Source organism: Pan paniscus, chromosome 13 (assembly GCF_029289425.2).
Source record: "Pan paniscus chromosome 13, NHGRI_mPanPan1-v2.0_pri, whole genome shotgun sequence".
NCBI classification, from domain to species: Eukaryota; Metazoa; Chordata; class Mammalia; order Primates; family Hominidae; genus Pan; species Pan paniscus.
This window is the reverse complement of record NC_073262.2, coordinates 116,810,706-116,831,656: the sequence shown is the minus strand read 5'-3', so window position 1 is coordinate 116,831,656 and position 20,951 is coordinate 116,810,706. Positions and strand designations below refer to the sequence as shown.

The following is a 20,951-nucleotide window of genomic DNA, read 5'->3' as shown; positions in this document are numbered from 1 at the left end:
AAAAAAAATGGCAACCTCAGGCATAAATGGGTTAATCCAGTTACACAGTGGGAGAGTTGAAATTCGGATTAATTCATTCTAGCTCTAGAGCCAATGCTTTTAACTATTATACTATTATACTATGACTGATATATTTTCTGGGCTCATTACACAAAATAAAGTCTTCAACTGAAATAGTTTGAAAAAGATTCAGCACTCAAAGCCTTTACTTTGAGCATGTCTACACAGTTCATGCCAAGGACTATCAGTATTCTCCATACTACTAGAAGTAGAGTCCTTACCATTTTGGGGTCTAATCATTTTAAACAGAGAACTCCAGAAACCCCAAAACCAACTAAAGAAATCCATCCTTAAAATTCCATTTCTCTCTAGAGAAATTTGAGATTTCTCTAGAGGTGAAGTCAGTGTAGAATAGCAACACAGGTTTTTAATTCTGGAAACCTAAATTATTCTCTTTTATGTTGTCATAAAAGACAACATAATACAGATTTTGGTACCGAAATCTGTATTTTTCAGGGTTCTCCAGAAGGACAGAATGAATAGAGTATATGTATATATGAAAGAGAGTTATTAAGGAGAATTGGTGCACATGATCAGAAGGCAAAGTCCCACAATAAGCAGTCTGCAAACTGAGGAGGTAGGAAGCCAGTAGTGGCTCAGTCTGAGTCCAAAAACCTCAAAAGTAGGGAAGCTGACAGTGCAGACTTCAGTGTGTGGCCGAAGGCCTGAGAGCCTCTGGCAAACCACTAGTGTAAGTCCAAGAGTCTAAAGGTTGAAGAACCTAGAGTCTGATGTCCAAGGGCAGGAAGCATCCAGGACAGGAGAAAGATGAAAGCCAGAAGACTTGGCAAGCCAGCTTGTCACGGAAAGACAAATATTACACACGGAAAGACAAACATTACATGTTCTCACTCATATGTGGCAGCTAAAAACATTAATCTCATGAAGGTAGAGGGTAGAATGATGGTTACCAGAAAGCTGGGAGAAAGAGTGGGAGAAAGAGATAAGGAGAAGTTGGTTAATGGGTACAAAAATACAGCTAGAGGGGAGAAATTAGTTGTAAGTTCAATAGATATCAATATATATATATATATTTTGAGACAGAGTGTCACTCTGTAGTGGTGCAATCTCGGCTCACTGCAACCTCCGCCTCCTGGGTTCAAGCGATTCTCCTGCCTCAGCCTCCTGATTATGTGGGACTACAGGCGTATGCCACCACACCTAGCTATTTTTTTTGTATTTTTAGTAGAGACGGGGTTTCACCATGTTGATCAGGATGTTCTGGATCTCCTGACCTCGTAATCTGCCCACCTCGGCCTCTCAAAGTGTGGGACTACAGGTGTCAGCCACTGCACCCGGCCAGTTATCAATAATTTATTGTACATTTCAAAATAGCTAAAAGAGGAGATGTAGAATGTTCCCAACACACACTAAAATAAGCATTTGAGGTAATGGATACTGCAATTACTCTGATTTGATTACTACACATTATATGCATGTATCAAAATATCACATGTATTCCATAAATAGGTATATTATGGATCAATAAGAAATCTCTCAATATACCCTCAAATTGATGACATATATAGCCTAATTTAGCATATTTTGATGTATTATTTTTGTTTATTTTTATTTATGGGTTTTATATCCTCAACTAAAGCATAAATATCTTTAGGTGAGATGTGCTTCAAAATTTTTTATATACTCAAGCTGATGTGTGACCAATGCTTTTGTATAATACTGACAGTGTAGTTTAAAGTTATATTTCTTTGAGTAAAAATTATTCAATATACGAAGTCACAAATATAAAATTGAACATATGAAATTATTATGTTTTTCAGGATCTTATGATTTTTAACTCCTACAGTAATAAAAACAACAAGGCATCAAAAGTAAAATACATTATCAACTTAAATGTTTTGCATTTCTCTAAGTGTGTCCCTCATTTCCAGGAGTTGTGATTGTTTTTTATTTATGCTATTTCACTGAAGATTTTTCCCTTCATATGTTGTATCATTTTTTTGATATAGCTTCTTCTTCTTTCTTTTTTTTTGGCAGAGTCTCGCTCTGTTGCCCAGGCTGGAGTGCAGTGGCGTGATCTTGGCTCACTGCAACCTCCACCTCCCAGGTTCAAGCAATTCTCCCAGCCTCTTGAGTAGCTGGGATTATAGATGCCTGCCAACATGCTCAGCTAATTTTTGTATTTTTAGTAGAGACAGGGTTTCACCATGTTGGCCATGCTGCTCTCAAACTCCTGGTCTCAAGTGATCCACCTGCCTCAGCCTCCCAAAGTGCTCGGATTACAGGCATGAGCCACTGTGCCCAGCTGATTTATTTTTTATTTTTTGATTTCATTAATTTGGACTTCACCTTCCTCTAGTGCCTTTTGGATTAGCTTAATAATCGATTTTCTGAAATCTTTTTCTGGTAATTCAGAGATTTCTTCTTGGTTTGGATCCATTACTGGTGAGCTGGTGTGATCTTTTGGGGAGGGGGGCATTAAAGAACCTTGTTTTGTCATATTACCAGAATTGTTTTTCTGGTTCATTCTCATTTGGGTAGATTATGTCAGAGGGAAGATCTGGATCTGAAGGCTACTGTTCAGATTCTTTTGTCCAAGAGGGTGCTCCCTTGATGTGGTGCTCTCTCCCTTTCCTAGGGATGGGGCTTTCTGAGAGCCAAACTGCAGTGATAGTTATTTATCTTCTGGATCTAGCCATCCAGTGGAACTACCAGTCTCTGGGCTCATACAGGGTAGTGTCTGCACAGAGTCCTGTGATGTGAACTGTCTTCAGGTCTCCCAGCCATGGATACCAGCACCTGCTCTAGTAGAGGTGGCAGGGGAATGAAGTGGACTCTGAGAGTCCTTGGTTGTAGTTGTGTTTATTGTGCTAGTTTTGTGTTGGTTGGCTTTCAGCCAGAAGGTGGTGCTTTCAAGACAGCATCAGCTGCAGTAGTATAGGGAGGATCAGGTGGTGGGCAGGGCCATAGAGCTCCCAAAAGATTATGTCCTTTGACTTTGGCTACCAGGGCAGGTAGAGAAAGACCATCAGGTGAGGGCAGGGTTAGGCATGTCTGAGCTCAGGCTCTCCTTGGGCAGGGCTTTCTGCAGCTGCTGTGGGGGTGGGGGTGTGGTTTTCAGGCCAAAGCAGTTATGTTCCCAGAGGGATTATGGCTGCCTCTGATGCATCATGCAAGTCACCAGGGAAGTGGGGGAAAGCTGGCAGTTACAGGCCTCATCAGCTCCTATGCAGCCCAAAAGGCTGGTCTCACTCCCACTGTGCCCCCACAACGGTACTGAGTTTGTTTCCAGGCAGTGGGTAGGCAGAGCTGAGAACTTGCTCCAACAACCAGCCTCCCAGCTGTGAAAGTAAGCAGGGCTTTCAGGTTTTGAGCTTCCCCACCTGCCACAGCTTCTGTGCTTGTCTGCACCCCTGATTCGCCCCCTTCTCCAGGTTCCGTCCAGGAAACTTTGGTTGAAATTGTTACAAAGTTCAGCTGGAAATTTCCTTCTTCCTGTGGTCTTTTTCCAGTTCCTCTGGTAGCCCTCCCCAAGGACCCCTGGGAGACAAAGTCAGAAATGGCTTCCCTGGGGACCGCGAGTGTCCACAGGGCTCTTCCCACTGCTTCTTCTATTCCCATATTTTACTCAGCTCTCTAAATTTGTCTCAGCTCCAGGTAAGGTCAAATCCTTATCCCCTGATCTGGAACTTGAGGTTCCCCAGTGAGGATGTGAGGATGTGCGTTCAGGCCGATGATCCCCCTTTCATACTTTGGATAGTCACAGGTTTTTGGCTGTCTCCCAGGGCCTGCAGCAGCTCTGCTTCCTTCAAAGGGTCTGTGGATTCTCTCGGCTTTCTGGTATGTTCCTGTGGTAGTTCTTGGAGCCAAAATTCACGATTTGAGTCTCCACATGCTGCTCTATCCATTGGAGTGGGAGCTGAAAGTTAGTCCTGCCTCCTATCTGCCATTTCTCCCCTTCAACTTAAATGCTTTAGAGAACTTAGAAATATACCAGAACCAGAAAATAAAATAAAACACATTATTGAAAGTAATATGGAAGTTTATGTTTAAATTGGACATCATCCAATTATATTTATCATGATATAATTATCTTTATTTTCAATTATAAATCTCTCACATATATAGAAAAATGAAGACTGTATTTTTCATTTAGTGTGAATAAAGTATCTTTGTTGACAACGTAAAAGAGAATAATTTAGGCTTCCAGAATTTAAAACCTGTGTTGGTATTCTACACTGACTTCACCTCGTGAGAGATTTCAGAAAATGAAACTTTAGATTTTTTTTTGTACCAAAAGAGAAGGCAATTCTCTCAGGTCTGTTTCACAGAATCATATTCTTTAACAGCTTAGGAGATAGCCGAAAAACATCTGTGATGCTTTCTCTGGTGGCACTAATAGAAAATTCAAAATAGAGTATTTATTTCCTTTGTTTTTCTATTTGAATACGTTTGTTTGGAGACCGATGCTTTGGCCATTTATTTGTGTATCTTAGATTCAATTCTCTGTCTCTTGGCCCTTAAAGATGCAGATCAGATTAGCTCAAACCCAACTTTCATATTTTATGGGAAGTGCAACGTCCTTCTTAAAACTGCTTCAAATTCCTGCCAGTGCATGTGGCTTCGTGATCACTTCTGACTCCTACTCCCTACCTCTATGGATTTTGGGGCTTCAATCTTTCTTTGTTGAGGATAATTTACCTCTGCCCCTGATGGTGACCATAGTCAAAATTTATCCCTTCTCTATAATTTTCATTAAATACTCATCCAAGGCCTTTCCTAGTATTAATATATCTTACCTTACTGAAGGTTTTCATATTCTAGGAACACAGACAGACTGAGATTAAATATTAGTCATTTATGTCCTTAAAAGTCCATCAGCAACTCTCCCATGTTGCTCAAATATCTTTCCTTATCCCTCTTTTCTTTCTGTAAATACTTTTGTCATCAATTTAAATACAGATATATCATAAGGCAGCCATCAATTTAATGTATTTAGGTTGTAAAAAATTTTCAAGTTAAACTCTTTCTTTCTAAATGACAGGCTTTGTTGGTGTAACGTCTCCCACATCCAAAGTAAATAAACGTGTTATAAGAAATGTGATTTTTGGCTGAGCATGGTAGCTTAAGCCTGTAATCCCAGCACTTTGGCAGGCCCATCAGGGAGATTACTTGAGCCCAGAAGTTTGTGACCAGCCTGGGCAATGTGGCAAAACCCCATTTCTACACAAAATTACAAATATTAGCCAGGCATGGTGGTGTATGCCTGTAGTCCCAGCTACTCTGGAGGCTGAGGTGGGAGGATCACTTGAGCCTGGGAAGTTGAGGCTGCAGTGAGTTGTGATTGTGCCACTGCACTTTGGCCTGAGCAACAGAGCAAGACCCTGTCTAAAAAATAAAAATAAATAAATAAAAGGAAAGGAAAAGAAAAGAAAAGAAAGAAATGTGATTTTTGACATTACAGCTCAGGCAATAGCATACTCATTAATTAATTTGACCCAAAAGATTATTTTCAGAGAATATCATATAATCTATTCCAGAATTTTGGTTGGTGTTATGCCAATAAAATGTAGTCTATCCCATATCAGGCATTGTAGAGGACATGCTGAAGTGACCTAACTAGCATATGACCTCAGTAGCACACCAGTTAAATGTATGAAAATTGATGCATTTAAATATATGAAATGTTTGTTCTTTGTAGGAACTTTTAACATCTTCCTTATATGGCTACTTATTCTTTCCAATGGCTATCTTCATAAATACAAATGCAAACCACATGTAGGTCTATCTTGTCATGTACTGGGCATTAATGAGGCCTGAATTAATTCATATGAAAGCTTAGAGTTTGCAGGTATCTCTCATGTATTCAAGGGCAGGAAAACTAGCTAGCTGAAATGGGATATATCTTAATTTCCCCTATTACAAGTAAATTAAAATGTTTATTATTTAAATATTTTCACTTAGCAGCTAGATTTTAAGAAACTAATCGAAAGTGTTTAGTCAGGAATCTCTATTTTGGATTTTATTGATACCTTGATGCTGAAGCACCAACTCTGAAGTAAGAATTTATGCTACTTAATTGTGGCCCTGTAGACAAATTTGGCTCCGTCTTTAGAAAAAGAGACATTTACAGTTATTTTTGCTAATTGATCCACAAAACAATACCAGTCTGTGTCCCTTTGATATTGACACCACTTTTCCAGAAGTTTTTCCTAGTATCTGGGCAAACACAAAAGCTGAGCTGATCCAGTGGATCACCTGTTAATTGGCCGGAAGAAGCAACTCTCTTTACAATTACTCTGTGTCTCAGACAATGTCTTTGCATGTGTGGTAATTATTATTTATCAAATATGTTAAACTTGATTTATTTTCTTGAATCAAAAGCTAATGGGCTGGGGAAAAAGGAGACAGGCCTTTGGTGTTAAGTAATATTGTCTGTGTATCCATGTTCTATATTTGTTTCACAAACATTAAAATTAATTGTTTTCTCAAAAACCTCGAATTTATAAACTTTGAATTTTTATCAGATTACAATTTTTATAAACTTATATTTTATGAGATCTTGTTTGTTTGAGATGGGGATCTTGCTCTATCTCCCAGGCAGGAGTGAAGTGGTGCAATCTCAGCACACTGCAACCTCTGCCTCCTGGGCTCAAGCAATCCTCTCACCTCCCCCTCTTTGTAACGTTATGAAAAAAGGAAACTACAGACCAATATCCCTGATGAACATAGATGCAAAAGTCCTCAACAAAATACTAGCTAACCAAATCCAACAGCATATCAAAAAGATAATCCATTATGATCAAGTGGGTTTCATATCAGGGATGCAGGGGTGGTTTAACATATGCAAATCAATAAATGTGATACATCACATGAACAGGATTAAAAACAAAAATCATATGATCATTTCAATAGATGTAAAAAAGTAGTTGATTGAATCTAGCATCCCTTTATGATCAAAACCCTCAACGACATTGGCATAGAACAGACTTACCTTCGAGTAATAAAAGCCATCTATGACAAACCCATAGCCAACATCACACTGAATGGGGAAAAGTTAAAAACATTTCCCCGAAGAACTGGAACAAGACACCACTTCTATTTAACATAGTACTGGAAGTCCTGGCTAGGCAATCAGACAAGAGAAGAGAGAAATAAAGGGCATCCAAATTGGAAGAGAGGAAGACAAACTGTTGCTGCTTGCTAATGATATGATCCTTTACCTAGCAAACCCTAAAAACTCATCCAAAAAGTTCCTAGATCAGATCAGCGAATTCTGTAAAGTCTCAGAATACAAAATCAGTGTACACAAATCAGTAGCACTGCTGTACACCAAAAATGACCAAGCTGCAACCCAAATCAAGAACTTAATCCCTTTTACAACAGCTGCAAAACAATTCAAATACTTTGGAATATACTTAACCAAGGAGGTGAAAGATCTGTACAAGGAAAATTACAAAACGCTACTCAAAGAAATCATAGATGATACAAACAAATAGAAACACATTCCATGTTCATGGATGGGAAGATACAATATTGTGAAAATGACCATACTGCCTAAAGCAATCTACAGATTCAATGTAATTCTCATTAAAACACCATCATCATTCTTCACAGAACTAGAATAAACAATCCTAAAATTCATATGGAGCCAAAAGTAGCCCACATAGCCAAAACAATACTAAGCGAAAAGAACAAATCTAGAGGCATCACATTACCCGACTTCAAATTATACTACAAGGCAATAATTATCAAATAGCATGATACTGGTATAAAAATAGGCATGTAGACCCAGGGAACAGAATAGAGAACCCAGAAATAAGCCAAATACTTATAGCCAACTGATCTTCGACAAAGCAAACAAAAACACAAATTGGGGAAAGGACACCCTGTTCAATAAATGGTGCTGGGAAAACTGACAAACACATGTGGAAGAATGAAACTGGATCCTCATCTCTCATCTTATACAAAAATCAACTCAAGAAGGATCAAAGACTTAAATCTAAAACCTGAAACCATAAAACTTCTAGAAGTTAACATCGGAAAAACTCTTCTAGACATTGGCTTAGGCAAATAATTCATGACTTCAGACCACAAAAGCAAATGCAACAAAAACAAAAATAAATAAATGGAAGCTAATTAAACTAAAAAGCCTCTGCACAGCAAAAGAAACAATCATCAGAATAAACAGACAGCCGACAGAGTGGAAGAAAATATTCACAAACTACACATCTGACAAAGGGCCACTATCCAGAATCTACAAGGAACTCAACAAATCAGCAAGACAAAAACAAATAATCCCATCAAAAAGTGGACAAAGACATGAATAGAGAGTTCTCAAAAGAAGATATACAAATGGCCAACAAACATATGAAAAAATGCTCAATATCCCTAATTATCAGGGAAATGCAAATTAAAACCATAATAAGGCACCACATTACTCCTGCAAGAATGGCCATAATTAAGAATAAAAAAAATAGATGTTGGCATGAATATGGTAAAAATGGAACACTGCCACCAGCAGTGTTGCTGGTGGGAATGTAAACTAGTTAACCATTATGGAAAACAGTATAGAGCCTCCTTAAAGAACTAAAGGTATAACTACCATTCGATCCAGCAATTGCACTACTCGGTATCTACCCAAAGGAAAAGAAGTCATTATATGAAAAAGATACATGGACACACATGTTTAGAGCAGCACAGTTCACAATTTCAGATATGGAACCAACCTAAGTGTCTACCAACCAACAAATTAATGAACAAATGTGGTATATTTACACCAAGAATACTACTCAACCAAAAAAAGAATGAAATAATATCTTTTTGCAGAAACTTGGATGGAGCTGGAGGCCATTATTCTAAGTGAAGTAACTAACTCAGGAATGGAAAAACCAAATTTTGTATAATCTCACTTGTAAGTGAAAGCTAAACTATGAGTATGCAAAGGCCTAAGAATGATATAATGTACTTTGAGGACTCAGTGGGTGGGGGAAGGGTAGGAGAGAGGTGAGGGATAAAAGACTACATATAGGGTCCAGGGTACACTGCTCAGGTGACGGTGCACCAAAATCTCAGAAATCATCACTAAAGAACTTATCCATGTAACCAAATACCAGCTATACCCCAAAAACTATTGAAATAAAAATAAAAATTACACAATAAAAGAGGTCAATTCTGCTACCATGTTTGAAATAAAGTGAAAACAAGTTATCTATAAGATTATACACGATTTATTTGTGGAGTCATTGATTACAAAAACCTTGGGCCATTTTCACCCAATGGCCAGGTAAAAAGTCAATAGCAAATTGGGCCTAAATATTACCTTTTACTGATAAAAAGAGTGAGAATCGATATGATAATATTTATTTCATAATATATATATATTTTAGAAATCTGGGTGTTTAATATTCACTTTATTAATAGGTTAATTCAATGGAAAAACACATATAAAAAACACAGGTGATTATAAAGTAAACTGATGTTACCACACATAGCTATCACATACATTACAATGAAAAGTACCAAAATGTAAATAACAGAAGTAGTGCTCTGATGAAACAAAAATCTGAGAAAATACTTCTAAAAGAAGTTGTCTAGAGTACCCAAAACAGTTTCATTAATAATGCCAATAATATTTTATTTGCAATGACAATGATATTTTAATTTTTCAGTAAATGTGTAGGAGATTTGAGAATTTTCACTATGGAGATTTATTCATAGTCCATTCATACTGTAGTCCATACAGTATGTATGGTCCATTCATAGTCCATTATACATAGTCCACTATACATAGTCCATTCATATTGTAGACTATGTCCAAAACAATGATGTTTTATTTTAATGTGAACTTTATTAATTCAGAAATTCTCTGACTTCCAAATAAAGCTAACAGCCTTTAAAAATGATATTAATGCCAAAATGGGAATATAAACTCAGGAAGCATTTTTCTTATTTATTTTGTCTGTATAAATTACATGTTGAGATTTATTCACAGATTTCAAAATGACTGAATAGTGTTTAAGATATATTGTATCAGAACTCTAAATAATATTGCAAGTCAATATCTGACCTACATTATTTTCATAACATTCGTTTTTACTCAAAACTGAGTGGAATATAGTCAGGTTAATTGCCCTAACTTTCTCTAAGCAAGTTTCAAAGCTTCATATTGGCAGGTGTACCTGTCTTCTGTTAACTGAATATCCCAGGGCCATTTAAGCCTTTAACTATTATTAATTATGGCTGTTAGATTTATACATTATCATAAGAAGCTGGCATCAAGGGGTCTTCCCTCCACTTAGATTTCTCATCAGTTATTCTTATAAGCACATACTCTGAAGTCATTTTTCAACCTAACATAAAGCGAGAAAATTGTAGGCTCTGTGGTTTTGATGGATTATATTGTGCTATATGATTCAGTGCATTATACTATCCTTCAGGTTTTCCCTACATTATTCTTAGCTCAGCTAAATTAGTATTCTGCTTTTGATACTTAAATGTTAAATCCAATTAAATTAAGAAATTTTCCTAGTTTGTATATGATGCATGTTTTAAAATTCAACCACAAATAATGTAACAGGCATATAGACTGGTTTCACTCTTTGTGTTTCACTCTTTCTTTTCCAATTATTTTCTTTGCAGTTTCTGAGCACCTTCTGCATTTTTCTTGGTTTGTAGTGTATATTTCAGTTGGAATTAGGAGAATATTCTGGGACTAAGTGATATTTACCATTCTTCCATTCTGAATTTAGCAATGATAGTTGCCTTTATTGTGCAATCCCTGAACTATTAAACAGTCAGTACGGATGGACTCTGTGTCTACTATCTTAGGGTAGTTTTTCTGTTTTCCTATTTGTTAAGTGGTATCTAAGCATCATGAATTTCCTCTGGATGCAGAAGAGATAAGGCATCAAGACAAGAAATTCTTTCATGCTTAAGTTCTGATAATCAAGATCTTAAGATGCCAAGGCTCCACAGGGAGAAAACGGTAGAGAAGTTCAAAGAACAAAGGGGAAAGATTGAAATGGCATGTTGATTTCTGTCTCTCTGGCATGGTTTCTTCCTTCTGTCCTATATCTCCACCTTCCCGAGGCATACAATACTGATGGTTATGACATTCAACACGGGATTAAGAAAACATAGTGAAAATATTTCTTTAAGGGCCTGAAATTTTCATTATTATTAAATATGGGCGATTCTGGTTCTGGTAACTTTTTACACTTATTTTGAACATTTTTCTAAGGAAGTACTGTGATATAGTAGAAAGACCACTAGGTACTGGTGTTCCTCTGGCTCAGTCCTGGGCATTTTTACTAATATCACTCTCTCTGTGATCCTGGAAGATAGCAGTTGTTTATTTGACTTTAAATAAAATCATAATGTTGGTGACTTCAAATTCATAACTCCAGCTTGAAATTCCCTGTCAGAATCTAGACTTCCATAGCTAGTTTTTTTTACTTGAATTTCATCTGATTCTCATAGGAATCTCAGACTTGCCAAGTGTCAACATGAACTGCTGATTTCCCTTCTGATTCTGTTTTCTACTTTTGCCCAGTCCTCTTCATCTCAGTAATGACCTCAGACACTATTTAGTCACCGGATCAAGCCAGAAAGCCAAGGGGGTCAAGTCACTTGCCTTACTCACCTCTACACTCCCATCTCTAATCCATCACCATGCCCTTTCAGCTTTATGCGCAAAGTTTGTTCTAATATATCACTTATCTCCACCTCCACCACTGTTTCTAGTTCAATCTTGTACTTCTATTATAGTCCCATCAGTGGTCTCCTCATTTGTAATGCTAACCCCCTGTAATTCTTTTCCTAGAGTTGTTAGAGTAATCTTTGTAAAATGTGAATTGAATAATAACATTCTGTGCTTGAAATATGTCAAGTCTATATATCTCTCAAATATCTATCTATCTATCTATCTATCTATCTATCTATCTATCTATCTATCTATCTATCTATCATCTCTCATCTATCTGTGTATGTTTGAACTCAGTATCTTCCCCTGGTCACTCTGCCTCTCCTACATTTTTAACTCTTCCTAGAACTTGCAAAGAATTTTCCACCCTTAGGGCTTTTATACACATCATTCCTTGTGCCTGGAAGTGTTATTTGTTTTCCTGGCAGACTATTCCTTTTATTTTAGGTTTCATATTAAATAGCACTTTCTCAAGAGGCCATCCCTGTAGCTTCTGCTCGTTATTTTCTTTCATTCATGTAATTCAAAATGTATTATAATTATTTTTGTATCTACTGTTATCTGCCTATTGCATTACACTATAAGTTTTATGAGGGCCACGCTATGTTTTACTTATTCACTCCCAAATCCCCAGGGTTTAATACAATGGCTACCACATATGGATGCTGTGTAATAAATGTGTATTAACTAAAAGATATGGTTATATATTCCAGTCGTAGTAGTAAATGTGCAGAATTTTTCCCTTTACCAAATGGATTCAGAAACAGGGCTTTCTGAGTTATCAGGAAAAATCCTCCTTTCTTAAAATCTAACAATATGATAAGGATGCAAATTTTGTGATCTACTATATGCATCTGACATCCCTTTTTGCCATTTTATTAATGTTGTGACTTTGAAAGTGTCGGAAACATCCTGAGTCATTCTTCACATGTAAAATGAGAATATTTATTTGACTAGCAAACCTCTATTGTGTTATAAAGATCTAATGCAATAATGTGCACAAATATGTCTTATGCTAGTAAAACAGACACAAATTTGAAGAATTATTGCTCTGGGCTGTTAGATGTCAATTTGACAATGTGAAGTTTTACTGTGTGCACCATTCTTCTATCTCATTTTCCTGCTTCCAGTTTTCCTGTAATTTCAGATACCAAATATACAAACTAGAATACACAAACTAGAATAGTTTGTAAAGTAAAAGTATAGTGTTTCTGAGCAAGTATGAGGAAGAGGATACAGTCTATGAGTACATATAGGTGTATTAGTGCATATACTTCATGACTATTATGATCTAGGTAGACAGGTTTGCCTATAGCAGATTTTGGAGATCCAGGGCATATTTTGTCTTTAATCAAGACTGAAGTGAATTTTCATGTATTGCCATTTCATGTATTGCTAGAAAAAGCAAAAGCCCCATGACAACTCGCCAACTATTTGAGCCTACTGGTCATATAATGCATTGCTTTAGAATGAGTCAGTTACAGTCTTAAATAATGTCTTGCTTGTCCAAGTCATGTTTAGCATTTTCTGACTATAATAGTTGAGTATTATATAAAGAGTAATTCTCTTTAAACATCTCTAAAGAATGCCAACCAATTTTTCTGGTGCAAAGGTGCATCTGAATGGTGCATTGCTTTAACGTTGGTAGTGTCTGAGAATTTTATCATTAAAGAAATTAAACTAAATGATCTACTTTTTTACACAGAGATGATACTTAGTGTTGAATGTTTTGTTTTGTTTTTGCAGTAGAGAGAACATTTGCACCAATATAGCCACATTTTCTCACTTGGTTTTATTCTTTGTTTTGTTTTCAAAGCAAGTGTCTGAGGTCATGAAATGGAGGACAATAACCTGTACTGAATATAAAATAGGAACCATCATTTAGTGAGTATCTCCCTTTTGTCAGCAACTTGACACACATTTTTTTCACAATAATCCTCAGGTAGATATCCATGACAGACGTTGCAGAGATGATGAACTGGATTCAGAAAAGTTAAGTAACTACTCAAGGTTACACAGCAAATAAATCACACAGATTTATTACTGCCAGGACCTTTTTTTAACTGAACCATTCTGCCTAAAATCTTGGCAGACATAGCTTTGAGCTCTACCCCCTTCTCTCTCTCTCTCTCTCTCTCTCATACACACACACACACACACACACACACACACACACACAAGATCTCTTTGAATTAGATGTTAATGAATTTTAGCAAAAGCTCTTAAAATTTTAATTGGATGAGTATCTTGGTGCAGCAGTTCTGGTAGAGGCGACCAGAGCTCCTCCCAGTTCCCTTTCTCTGGTCAGGACAGCACCCATCCACCAGCTACTGGAAGTGTTGGCTGCTAATTGCTCATAGATGTATTTTTTAAAATTATCTTTTGATAAAATCCATTTTGCTTGGAAATGTCTGAGAAATTATGCCTCACCCTCTATACCAGTGGCCTTAACAGCCAGTAGCCGACTGATATGGGGATACAAAGGTTGGTCGCTTTGCCTCTAGATGGGACAACTCTATAGTACTGATCATGTAGCAGAGGTCCTTGTAGGACCAGGCTGACAACAGACTTGAGCTAAAACTTCATCGTCACTTGGCTTCTGTCCCTTCCCTGATCTGCTTCTCTCATTCCATTTGGGTTTCTCTTAAAAGCTCTCTCTTGCATACAAATCCCCATTGCAAAATCTCAAGCTGTTCTAGGGGAACTTGATGTAAGACAGAAGCTTATTGCAGTCTCATTACTTATTTTTTACAATGCATTACAGCAAGAGAGTAATAATCATATATGGGCACAATTTTGTAAACAGAGTATTTTGCTTACCCATGGGTCTCTGTTAACCAGAAGATACAGTGTATGAAAGACACTTAAGAAAAACAAAACCATCCCAAATGCCATAAAATATTAGAACTGTCTCTTTGGAAAAGTACAAAAAATTATAAAGGAATATACAATACTACTAAGTGCAATAAACAGAACAAACTATAGTATATGACAAAGAGAAAAGAAAACAGCTTTTGAAAGAATACATTACAAAAGCATAGCTAAACACAGCTAAATAAACTCTGTGAACAAAATATTATTTTCTCCTCAATTTTGCTCCTGAGACAGCAGAACCAATCTTTCATAGAAGAAACAAATCTCCATTTTTTTCTAAGAAATAGAAAATAAAGAGTTTCACCAGGATTGTAAAGTTACTCGGTAACAAATTTAACATTATTCATTAATTATTTCACACAGGCACTATTTTCTTAAGGCATCAGGAAAAAAGAAACATTAAGGAAAGATGAGCAGTGAAGGAGAAAATGACTACACTGTTCCATATCAATCATTTGCGTGCCTTTCTTAATATATTCTGAACTTGTCACTAATATGAACACCATCACTGGAAAGGTAGAATGCTTCATTTCTTGAAGCCCTCTAATTTTTGTTCAAATTGTCATAAACTTCTACCTAGAAAGGAATCATAAACTTGCATGTCTTCACAGAGTTTTCGACCTTTGTGGTAAACTCTTTAGCTTCTCTTAGAGCAATATTTATTTACTTCCTTACTAATCCATTCTTTTGTCCTAGTCCTGTTTTTTTTTCCCCAAAGTAATGTCCAATGATTCATTCAGACTGCTTGAATAAGAAACTAATGGAAATGAAGCTCAGGAATTTGCATATTAAAACCATTTTAAGCAAGGATCTTCAAATTGTACATGTTCCCTTGGGATCACAAATAAATTCTTATAAGTACATGGACACATAACTATACGGAAATCGTTTTCTGGAACCTCAAATTCTATGTGAACTCTTTTTTAAGATTGGTTCACAGCATCCCGGTTTTTCCTTTCTTTTTTTTTTTCTTTTTTTTTTTGAGACAGAGTCTCACTCTGTTGCCCAGGCTAGAGTGCAATGGCATGATCTTGGATCACTGCAACCTTCGCCTCCCAAGTTCAATCAATTCTCCTCTCTCAGCCTCCCACCTAGCTGTGATTAGGGGCATGCACTACCACACCTGGCTAATTTTTTGTATTTTTAGTGGAGATGGGGTTTCCCTACATTGGTCAAGCTGGTCTGGAACTCCTGACCTCAAGTAATCTGCCCACCTTGGTCTCCCAAAGTGCTGGGATTACAGGAGTGAGCCACCATGCCCGGTCCTGGTTTTTCCTAACTTCTGTTTTCATCATCACACTTTTCCTACCTTACTAAAGAGGAGCAAATTACTGCTCAAGGTATAACATTAGTTGGTATACCAACGAAGGGGCAATTTGAAAATGCATAGCTCCCACTGGAAGAGTCTAGCAAGGGAACCAAAGAGAGTTCTGATAAGCATTATTGAAAGTGGCTGTGCCTTTTTTCTCACTAAATCAAAAATATCTCAGTGAAGGACCCCTGCTTCTGCTAGGTGGTCTCTTTCCTATCTGTCCATCTATTGATTGATCATTCTCCTCTTCTACAATTCTGTCATTCTGTGATTCTATCTAGAATTCAGAAGAAGAATGGATAAATGAGGTAGGCTTTTCTGACCCATAGTAAGCCTGATTTGGCAGACTGGTTTGATAATGAGGACTGGCTTTTTACCATTTACTATAAATTGAATAATCTAAACCTGTCGCTACAAGCTTTTGACAAATATGTATTTACAGCACTTTTCTATCTTAGCTCAGGCTGCTGTAACAAAATACCATACGCCAATTAGCTGATAAACAACAACAGTTTATTTCTCACAGTTCTGGAGGCTGGAAGTCCAAGAACAGGGTGCTATCATGAGATCTGGTGAGGGCGCCTTCCTGGTTTGCAGAAGGCCACCTTCTTTCTGTGTCCTCTCAAGGTGAAGAGGGAGCTCCAGGCTCTTTCTCTTCTTATAAGGACATTGATGCCATCATGGGGCCCCCACTCTCATAATGGCATCTAAACCTAAGGCCGCACATCTGAAAACCATCATATTTGGGGGTAGGACATCAACATATGAATTTGAGGCAGACATAAAGATTTGATCTGTGATGATATATCATATACAACAGGCTGGAGATAATAGTCTTTGTAGTCATTTAAATTTGTAAAAATAATTTGAGCTATCAATTGTATACAAGGATATATAGTAGTCTTTGTAGCCATTTAAATTTATAAAAATAATTTGAGCTATCAATTTTATATGAGGGTATATATTCGTTTTCAAAATTTGGGGGCATACATGAAGAAGAAAATTGAAGTGCACTGCTCAAAAATTTTCAAATTATTTCTCCTATATAAATTCCAAAGCAAACAACACAATCTGGCAAGTAGGGAGGAGAGGAAGCTTGTAAAGGTCCCACTCATATTCCCTTTTAATCTTAGTCAACTACCTTTCACTCCAAGAGTAATGCCAGGAGGAGGGGAGAGATTACCAGTATTGAGGCAGACACAGACGAAAGACGTGGAGCATATTCTAGTAACATTGTAGTATGACTGTGTAGAGAGTGACAGGTGAGTGGCTACATATGTCTATATGCATGCATCAAGGTAAAAAGAGAAAAAGGAAAGAGATAAGACAGAGTTTGATAGTGCAAAACAGGAAACTGGAAGATAATTTCAGAGTAGGATGTTCATTCTGGAGACTGGTTCAGTCAATTAAAATTTTTATTCATTCCATTTTTTTCCAACTGTATGATCCCAATTTCGGAAAATTTCAGGTGGCATTTACTAGTTGTTAAAGGGGATTGTTGATAATTTTGATGATGCAAAATATAATCTATAGGAGCTCAGTTTTTGGTAAAGAAGCACATATATCTACTTGAATTACATAAATTAATTTACAAATAAAGGACTTAACTATATAATTAAGTTGATTTTTTAAAAGCACCTCTTAAAAACTTTTCTCTTCCCTAGAGTATTTTCAATAGTTCTATCAAAATATCATGGAGAAAAATGCAAAAAAAAAAGGTGTTTATGCATTCAATACAAAAAAAATCATGTTTGGCATTTGCTGCTTTGGTGATAGTCTCCTAGGATCACATTTCACTGCAGTCTTGAAAAATTCTCCCAATTCAAGCCCTTATTTTAAAATATGCAAAATGCACAGGTACATAGAGCTTTGTCCAAAGAAAAGAAGACTGTTTACCTGACTGGCATTTAAAATGGTTATCAAAAACTTCTCAACATTACTTGCAGCAGAAAAATCATGAATGTCCTGGCAGAGACAATGATAAACCTAGCTGACATGAAAAATAAGATGCATTCAGTGTTTAATAGCTTTGGTGATTTTTTTTTTTAATGTGAACTGCATGTTTCCTAAAATTCCCCTTTAGTCTTCTGTTCTCAAAAGCCAGCTCTCTCATTATTATTCCACATTAGTTCCATTTGCTAGTTTGATGACTAAAGGCCTGGTGGCCAGATGCAAATTCTGCTTTCTGATGTTAATTTAACATCAGATGTTGTGAGTCTGTCATTCGCCAAAAGCTTACAGGAGCCTCACAATCATTTTGAGAAGTACTGCACAAATATATGCAATACAACGTACTTATACAAATGGATTTGTTAGTTCTGAAAGTGAACATTCACCCAACTAAAAGGTAGAAAGACCACGATTCCTTTGTAAAGAGTTGAGGTCTTTCCTGGACAAGAGATGTTGCTATGTATAAAATGTTACCTGTTTCCTCCTAAATCACACCCAGACTGACACACCTTGCTATAAATGAAGCACAGAAAGGGATGCAGGACCCCACACTTGAATCAGTAAGTGATTATCATCAAATTAGTTGATGACTGCTATGAGTAAAGGATGAGTTAAAAAATAGATGTGTTGCTTAAGAAGTGTGGAAGTAATTGCAGTAACAGAGATTTTCAAATTTGAAAAATAGCAGTTCAGTGTAATATCAAAAGAATTCCTAAAATTAGTATTCAGAACCATAGCAGGTAAATATAAGGATAGGAAGAGACTTAGAAGTAAAGATATCTCACCTCTGAAGACTGAGCAATTGCATTTGCAAAGAGTTTGCATTTTTATGGATACGAAGAAATACTCTATGTGGATTAGGTACCAAAGAATGTTTGGTTTTGAAATACAGAGAAATAGATCCAGACATTTAGTTTAATAAGTCCCTTTCATTCTAAACTATGGAATTTCAATTATTTTAATTTATGGTTTGAAGAATCAGATCTAAATGTAATTTTCAGACACTGCACTATGATTGTGCATAAACAAAGATTAAGTGCAGGTGACACATACTTTGTAATACAGTGCTTGGCAAATGGTACTTGCTTTATAAATGTGTGGAATGTATATACAACATCTTTGAGAGACTGTATGCAATAAGACAAAATTTCCCTTTAGATCCTCATTACACTTTCAAATATACTTAATGGCCTAACTAGTCCTTTATTGGCAATGCCTTTGGAATTTCCTTTGTAGACTTTCATTCTAGCCTTGGCAAATGAATCTCACATGGTCAAGTGAGAGATTGAGCTACATGAGATGTGGGTATCCAGGGAGAAGTGGATATGCAAAGAAAGGGATGATATGGGCAGAGGAGGGGCAGACACTCTGACCTATCTATCCCAGTTTCTCATAACTTGGGCTTCTTATGGTTCTGGATGGAACTGCTGCAATAAACCGTCAGCATTTAAAGTCATATGTTCTCAAGGTCCATCCAATACAAAAATCGCTTAAATAGTAGTGCATTTTGATATTAAAGGAGAAGAGGTATGGCTAGAGAGAATAGCTCAAAGTACTACTTTGTCCGAAAGTTTGGAGCCTATTTCATTTTGTTTACATTTTTTTTTCTTCCTCATTTCATCCTTTCCTCTGACCAGAAAAAAAAAAAAGGTTAAGCGATATGGAGTTATAAGAGTAACCTGAAAAACTGGACAGCTTAGCTAGCCAAGATTTGGTTAGGCAGATTTGTCTTAACCTGAGGTTTGTTATGGCAGACATTATTGTTTACATGACTAATTCCCAGACTTTTTCTTCCTTGCTGTCTTCTGCTACAGTGGATGAAAGAGCCTGTTTCTCAGCTTCCGTTCAAGCTAGGGGAGATGATATTGTTCATATGGGCCAGTAAGATGTTAGTTTAATTGCTAATAAAATCTAGAAAAACTCTTGCTTTCTGATAAAAGGGACAATTCTTTCTGAATGAATTAATGGGTAGATGAATGAGTACTTAGATTTAATAATCATAGCTAAGGAAAACATTTGTTTGCCAAGATTTTACTTTCCCTTTTTGAATTGATTTACACCAACTTGCCCATATAAAATATTGCTAGGTAACACATAGCATAGTACCTCTCACCTAAGAAGCACCTAGATAAAAGTGGAATAATTGAGAAGTATTTGAAACAAGAGATTACTATGGATTAAAACAGGAATATGCTGGAACTTTGTGTGTGTGGGGGGGGATATATATTGGTGTATGTACTTATACTTAATGTATAACTATTTTTGCAAATGAGAGTACGCCCATATAGTGTCCTACCATAGTGGTTCCTCAAGTATAAACTTTGAAAGCTTCTATTTATCCCTCCTGTTGAAACTACTTGCAGCCAGGTGCAGTGGCTCATGCCTGTAATCCCAGCACTTTGGGAGGCCAAGGTGGGTGGATCACCTAAGGTAAGGATTTCAAGACCAGCCTGGCCAAAATGGCAAAACCCTGTCTCTACTAAAACAAAATACAGAAATTAGCCTCGCATGGTGGCACAGGCCTGTAGTCCCAGCTACTTGGGAGGCTGAGGCAGGACAATTGCTTGAACACAGGAGGCAGAGGTTGCAGTGAGCTGAGATCGTGCCATTGCACTCCAGCCTGGGTGACAGAGTGAGACTCCATTTCAAAAAAAAAAAAAAAACAAAAAAACAAAAGAACTACTACTTGCATATTGCATGTTTCTGTATTGAGCTCTTTTTTATCCCATAGGAGAGGAATTTTGACAATTTGTAGTGTACTTAGTCAGGTTAGTATTCATTACCTCCATCTATTCCTTCTCTTTGGAGTGACATGTATGCTCCAAAACACTTACGTCATGTTATTTCAGTGGAAGGAGGGGGAAGCTGTATGGGTCTCAGCCATAGTTATTCATCCAGATTCTACAGATTCATCTGTAACTCTTCTAATTCTCTGGACGTACAATTTTTCCTACATTTTACTAAATAATTTCATCATCATCACTCCTCATTCTTCTCAAGCCCCAATGACTTTCATCTTCCCCTCTCCCCTGCCCCTGCCCATGGAGTCTTTATTTGCTTAGAAGAAGGAAAAACTCAGAGTAATTAGAT

The 20,951-nt window shown here is 36.9% G+C and overlaps 1 protein-coding gene across 3 annotated transcripts in view; it reads right to left on the bottom strand.

Moving 5' to 3' along the window:
• SPAG16 (sperm associated antigen 16) overlaps positions 1-20,951 on the bottom strand; it is a 1,126,826-nt gene that overhangs the window by 201,109 nt on the left and 904,766 nt on the right. The window contains exon 16 of one of the 3 annotated variants that reach the window (XM_055109075.2): positions 10,696-14,875. The exons of the other annotated variants lie outside the window; for them this stretch is intronic. Coding sequence (XP_054965050.1) covers positions 14,847-14,875 — 29 coding nt within the window. The 3' untranslated portion in view covers positions 10,696-14,846. Of the gene's footprint in view, positions 1-10,695; positions 14,876-20,951 lie in introns of those variants that run through there. 3 annotated transcript variants of the gene reach the window in all.